Below are 19,289 nucleotides of genomic sequence, written 5' to 3' on the forward strand. Positions count from 1 at the left end.
ACATAATAAAATATAGAAACCTTGAACAGAAAGATCTTTTCTTTTGTATTATCAATTTTTTTTCTTTATTTTTGTGTAAATTGTTTTGCATTGAATTTTTACTAAAACTTTTAAAACAAATACACTTGAACTGTGAAATTAGTTTGCACACATACGTGTCTATGAGTCACACTCATTGCCTGAACACCATGAGAAAGCAGAAGCTGCAGAATTTTTGGAAACCAGACAATTTCAGCTGCACTTTTTTTTTTAACTATAATACTTTTTGCTACTATAATAATATATAGTAGAAATAATATATAATAAGCTTTTGCCACTATAATACTATAAACCATCTGAAAAATAATGTGTTTTAGTAAAAGAGTTACAGAAACCAAAACAATATATACAGCAATGTTTTCCTCAATTTTTCTGTCTCAGTGCTGATGTAAACAAACAAAAGGGGAAAAAAAATTACAACTCCTTCAGCTAATAACTCTTGTGTATGTTAGTGATGTTCTTAATAATAGATGAGGGATGCATCACTTTTTTTATTTAATTGACACAAAGTTACAGCTGCATCATCTTTTATTTATTTATTTTGGATCAGGTTATATTCACAGAAAACTTATATTGGCCCCTAGGTAAAGCATACCACAAATCAATAAAAACTGGTGTGGCATTGAACAAGGGGACATTGGCCAGAATCTTTCACAAATGTGCAATCATCTCCTATAAGTATATTCAGCTTATGCAATTGCCTAATGTACAGATTTTATGGTTAAATGGTTTTATGATAAAGTGTTTGTTCAGTACTAGAATATCTTCAACATACAAACTCAGATTGGATCAACAATTGTTTTACTGTGTTACATAAACATAACAAATAAGAAAATGTAACTGGAATCAGCAGAACAAATGTTGGCTCCTAATATGGCATATGTTTAGAAGTAGAGGGTTACTAAAGTCAACCGAAATATCTTTGTGGCAGATCCAGATAATCTCATATAGACAGGAGATGATTTTTAGATGATTCTGTTTTAAAGTGGATGGCTTCTGCACTAATTGACTGTGCTGCCAACATAAGGGCACCTCTCCAAGAATTTTCAATCTAGTGGTCATGGATTATAATGCAAGACCAGAATAGCTGTCTCTCTCACTCATTTGGCCTTCTATGGCTTAGAATTGAATATAGTGAAAATCTCAACACTACCTAGAATTGGCAAGTTCCTCTTCAAATTATAGTTTTGACAAATTGTTCAAACAACATTGATATTGAGGATTGCAGAGACTTTTTAAAGTGTTAAATCACATTAACAATGCATGATATACTTCAAAGTGTGAGCATTAACATTAAGTCAAATATGTACTACGTGGCTGTCAAGCACTTCCAAAAAAGAGAAGGGAACATTGTCTGTCTTGTTCCACTTTTAAGGTTTATTTGCCTTTTTAAACACAGTGACTTCTGTGCCCTGGATAGATATTACATTTAGTTGGCATCTGAATTTCAGCAACTGTTTTGGGCCAGCAGTGTTGGATCTTTGGAGACAAGCAGCTGCAGCATGCATGATTCCATAGTCCTCTTTAAACCTGCTCAACAATGTGTCTATCTAGAACATCATTCCACATTTGCCTGAAATCTGTGATGCTTTTGGATCGATAAGGGCTGGACTAGTTGTTATTTGAGAAAAAAAGGCATTGTCAAGCCATGGGTCAACACAAAAACAAAGGAATGTTAAACAAGAAGAGTAACAGGAAAAAAAAAAAAAAACAAGCCTTTAGTCCACCTGACCCTAACCATACAGGAAAGGTCCAACTCTTTCTCTTGGGTTAGTACCATGGAAGGTATTTCTGCCTGGCAGTCATGTATACAGTATTTCATTTTTATTTTCCAGATGCTCGATTAAATAGGGAAGACTGTGGGTTAATTCTATATGTTTTGTATTCTGTTCTTTTCCATACCAACTTAACTGTCCAATATTTTTCTTTTAGACTGTTCAGTATGCAGAGCAGAGAATCCCTATTCTTAATGAGTACTGCGTCGTTTGTGATGAGCCCCATGTGTTCCAGAATGGACCAATGCTAAGAGTAAGTTGATATGTTTGCAGTCTAGAAATTCTATTTCACTTTTAGGCAGTGACTAAAACCCATCCATTTATTTTTTTACCCTCATTTACTGTTTCAGACAGATGCAATCCTAGCAAAACTGGGTTTAAGGCAGGATCTAGCTGGAGATGGAAACTTGTCCTTGCAGGGCACATTCATTCTCAAAATAAGCACATACACCACTCCGTACCCACACCTGATTCAGGATTACCAAATGACTTATTGTGTCTTTATATAAATAAGCAGAATCTAGAGTACCTAGAGAAAACCCTTGTAGAAAATTCAGATGTAAGGTTGAAAATGAGCCCAGGTTGTGAGGGAGCAATGCTAACCCAGCCCAGACACTGCAAAATCTGTTTACTCAGTAGTTTGCTTGAACTGTTTATAGTTTCATGATTTCTTTATACTGTTCATACCTGAATTGTTTAAAAAAGTCAATTTCTAAATCTCATTTATTGTACTACTCTCCAGAAATATTTGTACATTTTCCAGACTAATCACTATAAACAAAACCAGGCATACTTTGTCTTTTGTATAGAAAACAGCATAACATGCTAATTTTATGAATCAGCATGTATAAAAACAGGACAACTGCTGATCTAATTTTTCATTCATGTATGCTTTAGCTAATGATGGACCTTTGGATATTAGTTTTAGAAGGGGAAAAAAAAAACAAATAGTAGCTGGAATTTGTATTCAGCTTTGCTGACATTAACACTGTAAAGGTTTGTGATAACAAGCACTTTCTGACAACAAAATGTAGAAATGAAGATAAAAAGTTGCATCACAGTCAAGTCTGAAACAGCATTTTAAAGAAAATTTCAGACACAAAACAAGGGTACAGTGCACCACCTAGTTAGTTTACAGCAGCAAAATGTAAGGATTGTATTTAAAGTATATTTGATTTTTTACACATGAAAAATAAAAATAATTGGTGCTTAATAATGTAAAGTGTGCTGGATAACACTGGACCCTTAAATTAAATACATTATAAGAAAGGGACTTCAAAGAAGAATTTTCATTTTATACCTCAAGTTAATTAGATTTGCTTGTAGTACTAGGGTGTTGTACTGTGTTAGCCATTATGAATGTAGTGAAAAGTCAAGCAAAATGAGATTTGCTTGAAATAGAAGCCTTTTTGGTTTGCATCATTTGACTGTTTTAGCTTAATAGCCACCTGCATGTACTTGGTTGATTCTTCCCTTTCCCTGATGGTGTAGAGATGAAGTCTAGCTTCCTGTATCCCAGAATAATAATTAATAGGCACAAAAAACTACCTTTTGTACTTGTGGTATATTAGTGTTTTAAGCAGTAAAGGAATGCAAGATGTTTTTTATGAGATGAGAAATATTTAGTAAAAAGCGAAAGATTTATTTGGGATGAAGGGAAGGCTAGGGGTCTGTGCTAGCAATCAGAAGGTTGCCGGTTCAAGTCCCGTTAAATGCTAGAAATGACTTTACTCTGTTGGGCCCTTGAGCAAGGGCCTTAACCTGTAGTTGGTCTGTCCTGGGTATTATGTTAGCCTGCATCCAGCCTGGCAAGCAGGTCCTCCAACTTGTAGGGAAAACCTGGGGGTTAGTGGCAGAATTGACATTGAAGCCCCAGAAAAAAAAAGAACCTTTCACTGTTCTGTTCTATTCCATTCAAGCTAGTGTGGTTCTGACGTGTCACTTACTGCACAACTGCACTTGGGTCCTAATCTGGGATCCTAAGGTGGGTCGTCATGTGCACCGCGCTGTATCAGTGCATGCTCCCAACCTCTCTCTCACTCTTTATGAGATGAGGAATTGAGAAGAACATACTCATCAATTAGAACTGCACAAATAACAGTAAAGGCTGAGTGTGGTTAGGAAAAATATTTTTGGAAATTGTATGGTGGGTAGACTTTGTTATTTACTTTGTATGATATCTGTACTGAGACAATGTGATTTATGGTCCATTGTCTAAGCCACCAGGCTGCACTGCAGTACACTGAGATTATGGTTAGCATTGCTGTCTAATGGAATGTGCACTCACTCCCCTTATCTAGACATTCCCTTCTTTAATGCAGGGTCCAACTTCATTTTGGATACATTAATTTTAAAAATCAAAATTGAAGCAATGTGGCTCTGTAGAAGGATAAGCAATGAAATGGTCTGTCTCCCCATATAATGTGGTTATGAAAAATTTAATTGAATGCTTTTCATTTTGAGCTTTGCAGGTTCTTAATGTCAAAGTCTAGGTTGTGTCCAATTGTAATTTTAATTGTGATCTAATGAAACCTCAAACAGGTCTATATATTCCCACTGTATTCTAAATTTGAAATATAAGAAAATGAAATTTACCAATGTATTGAATATTCACTGTAGTTTGTTTGGTTTTAGGGTATAATCATCAAGTACAACTACAAACTTCACTTCAACTTCATTCTCATGAGTGAATTACAGATTGTGTGAAATATGGTCTTAACAATATTCATATACAGTACAGTTTACACAACCAATACACTTTGTTGCTGTAACCACTACCATTTGTACTGAATTGGAAAAAAAATATGCATCAGAACAATTCTAAAAGAAACAAAAACTCACAGTACTGTTTATTTTTTATTATCCATCCTTGAAATATATACCCAAAATGTGTTAACAACAATAAAAAATGCAGGCCTCGGTTTATGCTGTGGTTCATTGTGATCTATAAACAAAAAAAAAACCACTTGCTCATTGACTTGTTTAGCTCTGCCAAAAGAAACCAAAAAAAAAAAGCAAACTCTTGCCTAGGCAGAACTTGTACTTGATGTTCTCCTGTTTTGTGGGCCCTTTCTTTCATCCGACATTCTTCACAAAATCCACCTCTTCTGATAATATTGATTTTCACCCTATCGCTACAAGCATTCTACTATTTCAAGCAGAATAATTGAGAGCAGCATTCAGTTCTAAACGTTAAATAATACTACAGTATGTACACATATACAAACTGTGAATATATACCACTCCTTCAGTGACCTGCTTTGTATACAGTGGGTACTTGGTGTTATGCATGCCCCACATGTTGCTATTTCCGCCCACATGAGTCATTTATTCTTTATGCATTTCAGGTTGACTTGGCTTCAGACTAGGAATTGAAGTTTCATGTATGGTGCACCATTCCTGCAACTTTTTCATTTGATAAGAAGCCTTTGCAAAATAACTTCTTTAGGATTTCAGCAGCTCATATAGTCTTTATTAGTTCTTGACATGCACTTAGCATCTAATGGTGAAATTCCTTGTTAAGACTTTTTGGCAGAACTCTCGCCAACTCCTGCAGAACTGTAGCAACTGTCAACAGTTCTTTACTCCTTTTTCTCTTCCCTCATACGGTTAGGAGCACGCGCTGATACAGTGCATTGCCGCACCCACCACACGACAAACCAACTCAGGATCCAGAGTGCAGCCTCATAAAACATACCTGTAATTTTTCTCTGAAACTTCTTTTTTCATTCCCATTGCTTCTCTATGTGATTCTACCCTCAAGGGTGCTGGATATCTTGGCTGGCCCGTACATCGATACTGTGAGTTCTGTGCATAGTGAAGGCAGAACCTCTGCATTTTGTGGGGTTTGTCAGGGGTGTGTTCTTGCTCCTACTCTGTTCAATGCAGGCATGGACTGGACATTGGGGAAGGTCGTGGGGTCCAGTGGCTGTGGGGCATTTGTTGGTGAAGAAAGATTCACTGATCTTGACTTGCCTGAGCAAGGAGTCTGAGTGTATGGGCTTGCGAGTGTCCTGGATAAAAAACAAGATCCAGGCCTTTAATAATTACCTCTTAGGCACAGCCATCAGCAGCGTGTGTCTGCGGAGAGAGTATCAACTTTGTCGAGAGGTTTACTTACCTTGGCAGTGACATTCATGTCACTGGTGACTCTTCCTATGAAGTCAGTAGACAGATGGGGAGAGTATAGGGTTCATGAGGTCACTGGTAAGGGGTGTGTGGCGCTCTCAATATCTCTGCTAAAGGACGAAGGTCCAAGTCTTTAGAGTCATGGTGTTTCCAGTCTTGTTACATGGTTGCAAGACATGGATGCTATTCAGTGACCTGAGACAAAGACTGGACTCCTTCTGTACAGTGTCCCTTCGGAGAATCCTTGGGTACCGTTGGTTTGATTGTGTGCCGAATGAGCGGTTGCTAACGGAGTCCCAAATGAGGCAGATTACCTACATTTTGAGGGAGCGTCAGTTACGGCACTATGGCCATGTGACACGTTTCCCCGAGGGTGATCCGGCTCGTAAGATCCTCATTGTTGGGGACCCGAGTGGCTGGACCAGGCCAAGGGGTTGACCACGTAACACCTGGCTGCGGCAGATAGAGGGTCATTTCCGGATGGTGAGACTGGACCGTGTGTCTGCCTAGGGGGTTGCCAACCGGGATCCCGAGGAGTTTTGTCATGTAGTGGGTGCGGCAAGTACCAGTGCTTGCTCCCCAACTTGACTTGAGTCATATAACAAGATGGAGAATATGATCCCGTACTTAGAATTCTTTTTTGCATTATATGGTCTGGTCCGCTTTTTATATATTACTCCTTCGTTTTAGACGATTTTACAATTGGCAAAACTGATTGTGAGTGGGACAGGTATGTGGTAAGGTTGGTGCGTAGTTAAATCAAGCTGCAAGAATTTTTTTACAGGTGAGTAAACCTGTCTTTCTTTCAGCTTTAGTTGAACTTATATGACTGTTTAAATAAAAGAGAGCATCATGAGGACTGCAGTGGCTTCTTTGGGTAGTATACACACACTAGGGTAGTATACACACACTAGAGTAGATTACGTTAGTGTCCCCAGTAGGTTTGTCTACTTCCACAGAGATGGCAGGAATGTAACAAGGGCAACTTTTGTTTGCATTGGTACAGTAAAGGAATTCACATATTATATAGAATCCAGGTAGTAATTATCCCAGCACCTGGTTTGTGTTTGTTTAGTTTATTTAAAAGATGGATTAAAAATGTTTTTGTGGGATAATTTCTTTAGACAGCTGATAAACTATGCTTCCAAAGCAAAAGATAGTAAACATGAATTTGTTTATCAGAGAAAAGGATGATACAGTAGTAGTATTGGCTTTCTGCCAGGCTTCATACATTAATAACAAGTTAGTGATTGTTGATCTGTTTATTTTACAATTTTATCATTGGGATATAATGCAAATAAATGAAGCATTAGATAGGAAGAGCAATATAAAGCCATTAAGGAAGAGTGATGTATTGACCTTACTATGCTTGTTAGTCATTGTACTTGCTTGAAGGTATTATAATCTGGAATCACATTTTGATTGATATGCTACACTAAAAAATAAAAAAAAAAGTCTGAAAATGTATCTTAGGGAATGGAAGCTCTGTTATATTGTTAGAGATAGTTGGATATGTTTATTAGATATTACAAAGACCAGTTATTTTTTAAGTTTTTTAATTTTGTAATATCTGACACATGAACTTTGGCTAAATTGGGGCAGGAAGACAGTTTCCAGGGGTGCGTATGTAAACCTTTCCATCATTAGCAGTAGTGAGTTTGCTTTAGCTAATCGGGTACCCTACCGAATCTTCCTACAGCAGTGCAGAATTGAAGAAAGTATCAGATCTTAACAATTACTGTATATGCTTGAAGAATACAGTATGTTGGTAACATGATATCGCTTGTCTTTTATATTTGTATTGAAATTCATTTTTTTATAGTTAAGATCATGATTCTTTCTTGTATTTTTGTATTCATGTATGGTGGATAGTATGTGCTTAGTGTGTGGGGGTGTGTGTGCATGTGTGTGTTCCCTGCGGTGGGCTGGCGCCCTGCCTGGGGTTGTTTCCTGCCTTGCACTCTGTGTTGGCTGGGATGGGCTCCAGCAGACCCCCGTGACCCTGTAGTTAGGATATAGCAGGTTGGATAATTGATGGATGGATGTATGGTTGATCTTTACTTAAGAGATGTAGCCCTACAGGTGCCACTGTTAAATTCTGACTGTGTTTGCTTCCTGAAATTCATTGCAAGGAGCATCTATTGATGGAAAATTCCTATCTTTGCATCAGCCTTTGTTTGTCCCTAATGCAGAGCACTGTGAGCCACTATCACCTGCTGTGCCTTTTTGCATCTGGAGTTTGTGGGGTAACTTTGACCAGTGCTATCTATGTCAGGGACATCTCCAGACAATCCTGATCCCTGAAGAGAATTCCTTCCTACATTCTGCCTGTTCAGTTCAGAGTTTCTAGAGGTTGTTATTGGACACCTCCTTAATCAAGCGTATATAGAACTGGATTGCACAGAATGTCTCCTATTCTTAGCCAGTGGCAATGAACCTCTCTCTACTAGATGTACTTCCTGGTCGAAAAGGCATAGACTTTCATACCCCAGGTAGGCATTTGTCATCTGTATGATTGTTTGCATGCCTCTATTTTATACAGGGGGTTACCTCTGATATTAATGTGAATATGCTGTAACAGTGACACTCTTTGTATTGAGTAAACCACATTGTATCACCTTGTATATGTGCAATCATGCTATTGCCTGAATCTCAATTTCATGTTTTGATGCCGTCAGGGTGTTCTCTTTTACCATATTCCACATACGCCATCAGTCAATGGTTTTAGAACATACACTAATTTTTCCAATTTATATTGAAATTTAAGGAAGTCTTGTGAATAACCTAAAAAGGTGTAATGGAAAGTGGAAAACTGTCAAAGGTTAAAAAAAAAGTTTAGGTTACTAAAAAATAATGTAATTTTCAGTTTTGCAAAAAACATTATTTGTACAATATTTTACAGTATACTTGTATTGCTATTATAATGGTAAGAACCTTTTTTTCTTCATTGTTAAAGTCCTCTCCTCAATTCAAATACTCCATTCCATGTGACTTACATTTCCTGTTTATAATGTGCACCAATTTTTCCATAAGTATCTATTTTACAATATTTTAGCAAAAAATGCATGTGTTTTGCAGGTTTTGAGCATATATGTCTAGATAACTGACATGTGCATTATGTGACATGAATGACATGACCTCGTTTTTCCATGTATATTTGTCACATCAATTGTTGTACAGTGTCGGTTACTATTGACTTGTGTTATATCATAAGCTCATTTACCTCCATTCTGCATGAAAACAAAACGTTAAAATATTTCTTAGTCATTAATACAAGCTACATGGGGTAAGTAACATAACAAAATACCATTTTCGGATGGTGTAATCCCTTAAGAGTTCACAAATCTATCATTGTTGACAGCCTTTCTAAAATCTTGCTGTGTTATATACATCCACTACTGAGAGGGCAAAAGTAGCCTGTGTTTTCATAAATTATTTTCTTGAGATAGCAGCAATGCTTTCATTTCATCATAATTTGAAGAATTAAAGATATGCATACATATCTAACTTGTGAAGATGTTTAGGTTATATTTTCCTTTTAATGAATTACTCCAGTTTTATTAACATTTTTAAAAGAGTCATTTTATAAATCATATCCTTTTTCTGGCTCAAACAAGAAATTTGCTTCCATATACAGTATAGTAACTGCCAGTCTATTGTACCTTATCAGTAACAATGGATAGAATTTACAATGTGAGCAATTCAAAGCTTTTAGGTTGTAGCATTTAATCTTATTTTCTTCCATTTATGTTGCACAGTGAAAACTGCTAAGCTTTATATTTTTAAATATATATTTGTTTATTAATATTAAAAAACTACATATTAGGATATGAAGTGTAAAGACGGCACATTTTGATATTTCATAAGTGCCAGTTACATGGCCTGTATTGCATGCTATTAGCTGAAGTGTGAAATTAAATTTGTTTAAGTTTACAGCTTGTACATACTGTTATGTGGCAGCTGTTCTATGAACAAAATGATAATGTAGATTTTATTCCAAGGTTATTTTGCATTCCAACCATTTTGCATATTCTGATTTCTGAGAAAAGCATGTTGGATTAATTCAGATAGTGTTAAAATATTTAGCCATTAATAACCTTTTTTGTGTGAAATAAATGTTGTATTCATTCATTGCCTTACTACTTAATTTAGTCCTGCTAACACTGAGAGCAAGGCAGGAATACATCCTGGATATTTCACCATACTGTTACTGAGAGGTGAATTTTGCATATTTATTTGCTGAAAAGCAGAATAAAAAAGTAATGAATGTACACATGATATTTGGTGCTTCTGCCTTGCTATTCCAGGTACTGTACCTAGATTTTATTCTCTGCCTGATTTGTGTGGAATTTGAACATTTTCTCAAGGGGTTTTGGGGTTATCTGCCCATACCAAAGGATACTTCTTGTGTATTTTGGAGCTTGTCTGTTGACCCACAGATATGCCAGTAATTGACTGGTATCACAGCCAGAGTAATTTTCTACCTTGATCTCATGTGGCCTAGACGGGAATGTTGGCATTCTTTAATTTTATAAGGTATAAAAGGTAATAATAAGTATAGCATACAATACAATAATGTTATGAATGCTTGCTTGGAAGAGTAATAAAAGTTGTACTAAGTTGAATTTTGTTTGTATTTCGATAGTTGAGAAATGATTTAGATGTTCTCTTTGTTGCATACTTTTTGAAGAAAAACATGCATCTTGAGCTTTTGAAGAAAATGTACATCTATCATATTTGTTTTTCTGGTATGTTGTGTCCCATAAGCAACATTCAGTATTTTCAGTCAAGATAAAATTAGCTCTGTTTGTCTTTGCAATATGTTTTATGTTGCATCTTCCAAAGTAAACCACATACTAACCAAATTTATAACATAACAATAGGTCCCATACATAGGAGAATCCAGTGGATGCACAAACCTGAAAACTTACAACCGAAAACCGCATTGTATCAGTTATTGGGTTCGATGACAGTGAGCCATCGTGTTCCATGTACTGAATAGCAGTTTTTAATATATACTTTAACTAAGTCACTGTGGCACTTAATTGTTGTCCAGCAGTTGTACGACCATTAGCTTAAGTGTGTTAGTTTACTTACTGCATCAACTGCTTGTGCAGCGATAGCAGAGTTTATTTGTTCAGTGTCTGGTGGATCTATTTGTTTTTGCTTTGATTTTTGGGGTACTTTTAAAAACCTGTTCCTCTTCTGTAATGCTTCCTAGGCACACTGAGAGACTGTACACTCCACATTCACACAGTATTCAAAGATTACTGTCTAGATTCAATTCATAAGGTCTTTTAAGATTTTTTTTGGAAGATTTTTTTTAAAGATTTAGTAATAAAACATTGAATTGAATTGAAAGCAATAAAAGTCTGACTTCTTCCAGAGTCAACGTTGAGGAAAAATAAATGTTTTGTGTTTTTTTTTTTTTGAAGTAAACACAATCAGGAGTGCCATAAAATAATCACTTCCTCACTGTGCACTTCTTGTCATCTTGTACCAACAGTTTAGGCTAAATGATATGTAGCTCAGTGCCATTGCCTACCAACCAAGTTAATCAGAACTGCTTCTTGCTGCAACCTTTAAGAAATAAAGGTCCTCCGGGTAACAAGTAATTAGTACAGAGTCAAAATAAACCTTTAACAATATACATGCCATTTAAAGTACTTTAGACAAGGAACATACAGTGAGTATTTTTCCCCAAATCTCTTTGCAGTTTTAAATGAAAATTAATTCTCCTATTTTTACCAAATTTTGCTAGGGATTCTATTGCTATTGCTACTGCTCTCCATTAACATCATCAAGATTTTACCTTTTTTAAGGATATTTTTTGGTCAGTCTTTATTTTCTATAGTATCTACAACAACCTACAGCACCTCAAAATATTTTCCTCTAATTTGTTTTAGAAGAGGAATGTATACAGGCTGAGTAACATGCTTAGTGAGACAGTAGTTGGATGTGCACCTGTGACTGTAACTTCAGGTTCATCTTCTTATGTAGTTTACAATTGTTTATTCTTACATTGTTATCTATTTTATATTAAATGCCGATATTATCTTTGTAAATTCCTGTTTAATTTTATTTGTGTGTATTTTTTTAGCCTACAGTTTGTGAACGTGAGCTGTGTGTCTTCGCATTTCAGACATTGGGTGTAATGAATGAAGCTGCTGATGAAATTGCTACAGGAGCCCAGGTACTTAATGGCTTACAAAAATAAAATGATTCAACCAGTAAAAATTTGTAATTAATGAATTAATTTTTGAAACGTAATATTAATTACTTGAGTGTGCCTTTTTAGCACTCTTTTAAAGTCTAAAAAATTGTCTGATTTAAATACTGATCATACAAAGATCATTTGTTTTTCTATAGAGTGATCCAGCTTATATATTTTAAAAATAGGATTTTGGTCTAGCATGGTACAATTCTCAGAAATGACCAGGAATGGAAATTCAGATTTCATTTTTATTGGATATTCAGTTGTTCTGGATATATTTTAGGATCTTTTTTTTTCATGATATCTTTTACATTCTTTGGTTTAAAAGGTAAATCTTCATAGATTAGCACTGCTGAACTGAGGTTTAATACATGACATAAATAATTTATGAGCAAATGTTGCCTACTAACCTTATACTGTAGTAAGCACGAAATACTACTTGACACAGAAAGTAACCATGAAGAGCTTCTTATAACTGTGCAGATTATTCTGATTTTGCCTGTATTTGTGTTAGTATCTGCATTGCAAGCACAGTAATGTAAATGTTTACTTAATAAATAAATAAGTCTTATTCTGAATTGAATGACTTTTCTGTAAGCTCAAAAAAAAATTTGAAGATTTTTTTTTTATTTATTTAAATGTTTTCTGATTGATTAAGAGTTGTTTTATAAGAGCCCGCTTAACTATGGAAGAAGGTGGCTTTAAGTTATCGTTTCAGTGCGGCTCCCCTTTCAATCTCTAGATTTCCCTTTTGTCTCATTTTAATAATATGAATATGAACTTCTGCATTAAATAGCTTATAGTAATAAAATGTTACATATTGCCAACATGGTAGCATTAAATTACAATAGTAACAATTCAACATTAATAAAGTACAAAGTGCAGATATTCCAAGGAAAGCAGACAAAAAAAGTATGTGTCAAGGGTGATTGGGATCCATCATGAGGTACCAGGCTATGAAAGTATTTTGAAGTGTTAAAAAATGTATTTCCATAATTGTCTAGGCTGGGGTGCAAAACATATGGCCTGAATGATGGTTTGGTCAAATATGGGTGAAAAAAAAAACCTGTAAGGTTCAGTTTCAGTTTTATGTAGATGTCCTTTCTAGCTTTCCTTGACTCGTTTTATTAGTATCCCATAGTAACAACATTAGGATGAGTTACAATGGCATTTTTATTTGAACATACTAGAAAAAATCTAATTGTTTATCGAAGAAATGCAAGGTGAATTTAGAATGTTGAATGTTCCAAGAGAAATTGACACCATCAAAATTTTTCACAAGAGTTTGTTGAACTGCTTCCTGTAATGGACACAACTTGTGACAGAGACATTTTCAGTTCTTTGGTTGGATCCATGGTATGGAATTGGCTCACACTGTTAGTCTAGCCACTAATGGTGCACCATCAATGTGGTGGGGGGTTGTGAATCAGGAGTTGTTGCCAAATTTCAGGGAAAAAAGTCAAATGAAGTGGAGGTAAAGATTTGTGCACATTTTGCTGTATTTTACATTAAGAGTCATTATTCAGCAAAGTGCATAAAACGGACTGTGTCATGAGTGTTGTTATCAAAATTCCATTCACATGAAAGGATTCAACCACTGTCAGTTTGCTTAGTAAGCATAATGTTAGCCATAGCCTCCTTACCATACAGTGGTAGGGTGGTTAAACTGAGGAGTTGTTCTTGAACTTTTTATGAGATGTGTATGGAAATCGGACTTTGCATCAATCAAAAGAGGGAAATAGTGATGGAATTGAGAGATCCCAAATGTATTCATAATCTTACATTTATGGTAGATATCATTTATTACTTACATTTTCTAAACACATCCATGCAAGGTCACAAAAAACTTGTAACAGAATATTATGTTAGCATTTATATGCTTCCACGGAAATTAAATCAGTGGTAGGCGCAATTTGTGGAGATCAGTCCTGCACATTGCCCCTTTCTGAGAGACATCAGTAGCGAAGAGTTGCTTACTTAGACTTGGTGCCTCCCGTGTCATGCAGTGCTTTGGGCAACGAGTGTTTTCCATCGGATCCGGTCCCTAGCCATGGCTATAGCATCATTCCATATTATGTCGAGGGCTTCTAGATTTTCTTGAAAAGTCACCGGCCAGGTCTTGAACGGGTGCCCTTGCTTCCATTTGCATTTCTTGGTTTCCAATCTATTGCTGTCATTGGAATTTGGTGATCGGGCAGACATAACACATTGCGTGATAGGCACATTTGGCAACCAATGAGGACATCTAACAGTTTCTGTAACCTGCTTTGCTGCAGCACTTCCTCGTTTGCGGTTTTATCATGGTAGGTAATAACCAAGATCAGTCGTATGCACCGCTGATGGAAGACATTGAGCTTCTGGGCTATGCCACTCATCATTCTCCAAGTCTCGCTGGCGTATACGGCGGTTGGGACCATGATGCTGTTATAGAGGGTGCATTTTCATGGCTTTGTTGTTGGATTTTATTGACCAAATCTTGTGCATTTGTTGGAAGACTTATGCTGCCTTTCCAATTCTGTACCTGATATCTCTGTCCATGCCACCGTCCCTTACGATAATGCTACTTAAATAGGTGAATCCTTTCACTTCACCCTCTGGTTTTTGCAAAAGACTGTCGTGTAGCTTTCTACTTCAGCCAATTCCCATGACTTTTGTCTTATCCACATTGATCCATAAGCCAACCCATCCTGCTTTATGTTCAAGCCACATGGTAACATCTTGTAGGGCTGTTTGGGTCTCTACGGGTAGCACCACATGGTCTGCACAGTCCAGATCAGTGAGCCTTTTTTGGTCTTTCCATTGGATACCTGCAAGTATACCCACTGCCACCCTTTTCATGATGAAATCCATTGGGAGGATGAAGAGGAAGGGTGATAGGATGTATCCATGTCATAATAACACATTTTTTATTTATACAAGGCACCTTTCTAAGCACTCAAGGACACCGAACAAACAATAAATAAAAAACGCATTATAAACAAAACTTAAAACATCAGAAAATACAGGACAAATAAAAATTAAAGCAAAAAAAGCCACTGTAATCATAAAGAAAAACCCATTTTAAACAGATGGGTTTTATGTTTACATTTGAAGGTTGAAAATGATTCGATATTTCTAACCTCAGTAGGTAGTGAATTCCTGAGCTTGGAAGCAGAACGGCTGAATGCTGTGCTCCCCATGGTAGTTAGACGGGCAAGAGGGACGGTCAGATGGATGGAGGAAGAGGATCTAAGGTTACGGAAGGGAATGGCAACATGAAGAAGGTCGGACAGATATGGAGTGGCGAGGTTATGAATGGCCTTAAATGTTAATAGCAGAATTTTAAAATCAATTTGAAACTTAATCGGGAGCCAATGAAGCTGCTGCAAGACTAGAGTAATATGGTGACTAGAAGGGGTTCGAATAATGATGCGAGTAACAGAATTCTGGACTAGCTGAAGCTTATGGAGAGACTTATTAGAGAAACCAAAGAGGAGCGAATTGCAATAGTCCAGATGAGAAGTAACAAGACTGTGAGCAAGAATGGCAGTGGTATGGGGAGTGAGGGAGGGGCGGATGCGATTTAATATTACGTAGGTGGAAGTAAGCAGACCGGGTGATGTTATTAATGTGAGATTGGAAAGACAGAGTCTTGACCTGAGGTGAAGGGGATACAAAGGGAGTTATCAATAACAAGTAAAAGATTATCGGCTTTGGATAATGATGATTTTGTACCATTGAGGAGAACCTCAGTTTTGTCACTGTTTAATTTAAGAAAATTTGAAGAAAACCATGATTTAATTTTAGCAGTGCAGTCCATAAGAGAAAATGGTGGAAAAGAAGAGGTGGTTTTACTAGCAAGGTAGAGTTGGGTGTCATCAGCATAACAGTGAAAATTAATGTTATATTTACGAAAGATATTGCCAAGGGGAAGAAGGTAAATAATAAAAAGAAGTAACAGCAGTGGTTTGGGATGTGAAAGTTTTAAGCTGAATGAACTGAATGCGGCCTGAGAGGTAGGATCTGAACTAGTCTAGTGGAGTGTGGGTCATTCCAATCAAAGATAATCTATTAAGGAGAGTGGTATGACAAATAGTATCTAAGGCCAGCCTCAGATCAAGGAGGATGAGAATAGTAATTAAAACAGTCAGCAGCCATAAGGAGGTTAGTAATTTTAACAAGTGCCGTTTCTGTACTATGGAGGGGGCGAAAACCAGACTGGAAATCTTCATATAAATTACTGCCAGGGGTTTATTTCCTGCCTTGTGCCATGTGTTGGATGGGATTGCCTCCAGCAGACCCCCGTGACCCTGTAGGATACAGCGGGTTGGATAATGGATGGATGGTTGGAAATGGGAGTGAAGTTGGACAGCTACTATTTTTTCAAGAATTTTGAAAATGAAGGTCAAATTAGAAATAGGGCGAAAATGATTGAAGTTAGTAGGATCGGCACCAGGTTTTTTTCAGTATTGGGGGTTATTGGAGCAGTTTTAAAAGATGACAGTCATATGGCAGTCTCAATGGCAAAACTGTTCGTAAATCCTTTGTCGGTCTGGAGTTCAGGTACAGGTTTTGGAAGATTGCGAAGAACCACTGTTGAATGCCGTAGTGCCGCATAATATCTCCCATAGCGAGTCCTAGTGCATGCTATCAAATGCCTTCTTGAAATCGAAAAAAACTGAACAGTACCGGCTTCTGAAATTTGATACTCTGCTCGATAATGTTTTGCAGTGTGAAGATCTGTTCACTGTGCAATCGCCCCTTTTGGAAGCCTTCCTTCTCATCTCATGGTGTGAGACCGACCTCTTCACGTAGGCATTATAAGAATAGGCAAAAGACCTTTCCAGGGACAGACAGTAGTGTTATGCCTTGCCAATTTTTATAATCTTTGCCATCACCTTTCTTTGGTAGTTTGACTCTTACACGTCATTGGCAATCAACAGGTACCATTAATTAATGTCAAGAGTCATTGCACAGCCACAATAAGGCTTTCTCCAGGCATATTAGAGCATCTTCGCTGTGATTTGATCTTGTCCAGGCGCCTAGGTGCAGAGAGATCAGAAAAGGACTGGAAAAGTTGAGAAGGAACTAGTAAAATGACCAAGCTCTGGATTGACTTGTCCAATGCAGCTGTCGCACGGACTGACCAGATTAGCTGGAGAAGAAAGTAACGGAAGCTGCAGCCAGGAACAATAGCAAGATGTCCACAACCTCACTGGAAGTGGAGGCAGTGCTGGCAGCCTAATCTCACTCAGCAAGGAAGCCCAAGATGCCCTTTGTGTTGAACATTTCAAGGAAACACTGACCTAACTACCACCCCTGGCAGCACAGGACTTTGATGCAATACCTTCCATTCAAGAACACCAAGTGGACGTGGATGAGATCACAGTGTCTGAAGTGTAGAAAGCAGTGAAAATTTTGAAGATTAACAGTAGTGAAGGCAGGGATTAATTCCAAATTGAAATAACACAACTAAAGACAGTTTCAACAAAGTTTTCAAGTCCTGAACCAACCTGAGCCAAATATTAGTGTGTTTACCCTGGCATTCATAATTAACCTATCTGTCATGACAGAAGACCTGTATATTTAAATGACTAAATTACAGTGCAATTCTGTGTTGAAGGACAAAAATCACCAATGTATACTTGGACAGATTCTATTATTATTCTATTCTATTATTATCTTGTCCCACAATATCGAAAAATCGATAGCTTTTTACATCAGTGATTTTTGTGCATGTTTAAAAGCAGCTACATTTGTCAGCAGGTGTTTTCTGACCCAGGCACTTGAATGACATCAGAAAAGTTTCTGTTGGTCAGAGCCTCACTCTACATTTTGATGTGCTGTTTAAAACCAGGAGTCCAGGTATCATGGAGTTCTAAGAACTGGTAATTTATTTGTTTTTTACTGAAGTGAACCCTTTTTTCTCACTAGCTGTGAATGTGCACTAGCCTGAAAAATTGTTACTCACTGAGTTCTCTATTAATGGCAAGGGCAGCCACTGGGGATTTTAGCAATATGTGTATTTGCACAATGTTTAGAGAAATATCCAGAGCCTTGAGGAACTCAACTAAGACAGTCCTACAATATCCAGAGCCTTGAGGAACTCCGGGCATATTTCATCCACCCCTGGGGCCCTGCCACCAAGGTAGTTTTTTGACCACCTCGGTGACCTCAGTCCCAGAGATGAGGGAGCCCACCTCTGAGTCCCTAGGCTCTGCTTCTTCATTGGAAGGCATGTTAGTGGGATTGAGGAGGTCTTCAAAGTTCTACCCCCACCAACCCACAACATCCCGAGTCGAGGTCAGCAGCGCACCCACTCCACCATATACAGTGTTGACACCGCACTGCTTCCCCCTCCTGAGACACCAGACTGTGGATCAGAATCTCCTTGAAGTCATTCTCCATGGCCTTAGCATCCACTAAAGCCGCATTCTGCGTGGCCTGCCGGTACCTATTAACTGCCTCCAGAGTCCCACAGGACAGAAGGGTCCGGTAGGACTCCTTCTTCAGCTTGATGGCATCCCTCACTGCCGGTGTCCACCAATGGGTTCGGGGATTGCTGTCACGACAGGCACCAACCACCTTACGACCACAGCTCCGGTCAGCCGCCTCAACAATAGAGGCACGGAACATGGCCCATTCGGACTCAACGTCCCCCACCTCCCTTGGGACATGGTCGAAGTTCTGCCTGAGGTGTTTAGAGAAATAATCTTTAACAATACAAAGTGATTTTATTATTATATCAATAATATTAATAAGTTAATTTATGTAGCACCTTATCATACATTTACATGCAACTCCTGGTGCTTTCCACCGATTAATCAACAACAACAACAGATACCACATTTACTTGGATTATTATCATTAATTAATACTTTGATAATTTCTATTAAATGTAAGTATACTAAATACAAAATCAACCAGATAGACAGATACTTTATTAATTCCAAGGGGAAATTGGTAAGCAAAATTTTACCAGTAAAGCACAAAACAAACCTTCACTCTTACAAGAAAAAGGTTTTCTAATGAAAATATGTATACATTAAGGCTGGCAATAGAACAACCAGCTCTGATTAATATATATAAAAATAAATATATACAGTATACTGTATATCTACATTTTACCTATTTATGTATGATAACAATTTGAT

At 37.3% G+C, this 19,289-nt stretch overlaps 1 protein-coding gene across 2 annotated transcripts in view; it reads left to right on the top strand.

Moving 5' to 3' along the window:
- The window catches only part of parp8 (poly (ADP-ribose) polymerase family, member 8), a 199,795-nt gene that overhangs the window by 143,222 nt on the left and 37,284 nt on the right, over window positions 1-19,289 (top strand). For both annotated transcript variants that reach the window (XM_039758496.1, XM_039758497.1), the window contains 2 exons: window positions 1,972-2,067; window positions 12,043-12,135. In XM_039758496.1, coding sequence (XP_039614430.1) covers window positions 1,972-2,067; window positions 12,043-12,135 — 189 coding nt within the window. The remainder of the gene's footprint in view (window positions 1-1,971; window positions 2,068-12,042; window positions 12,136-19,289) is intronic.

The sequence above is a fragment of the Polypterus senegalus genome, chromosome 7, assembly GCF_016835505.1.
Source record: "Polypterus senegalus isolate Bchr_013 chromosome 7, ASM1683550v1, whole genome shotgun sequence".
In the NCBI taxonomy this organism is placed as follows: Eukaryota; Metazoa; Chordata; class Cladistia; order Polypteriformes; family Polypteridae; genus Polypterus; species Polypterus senegalus.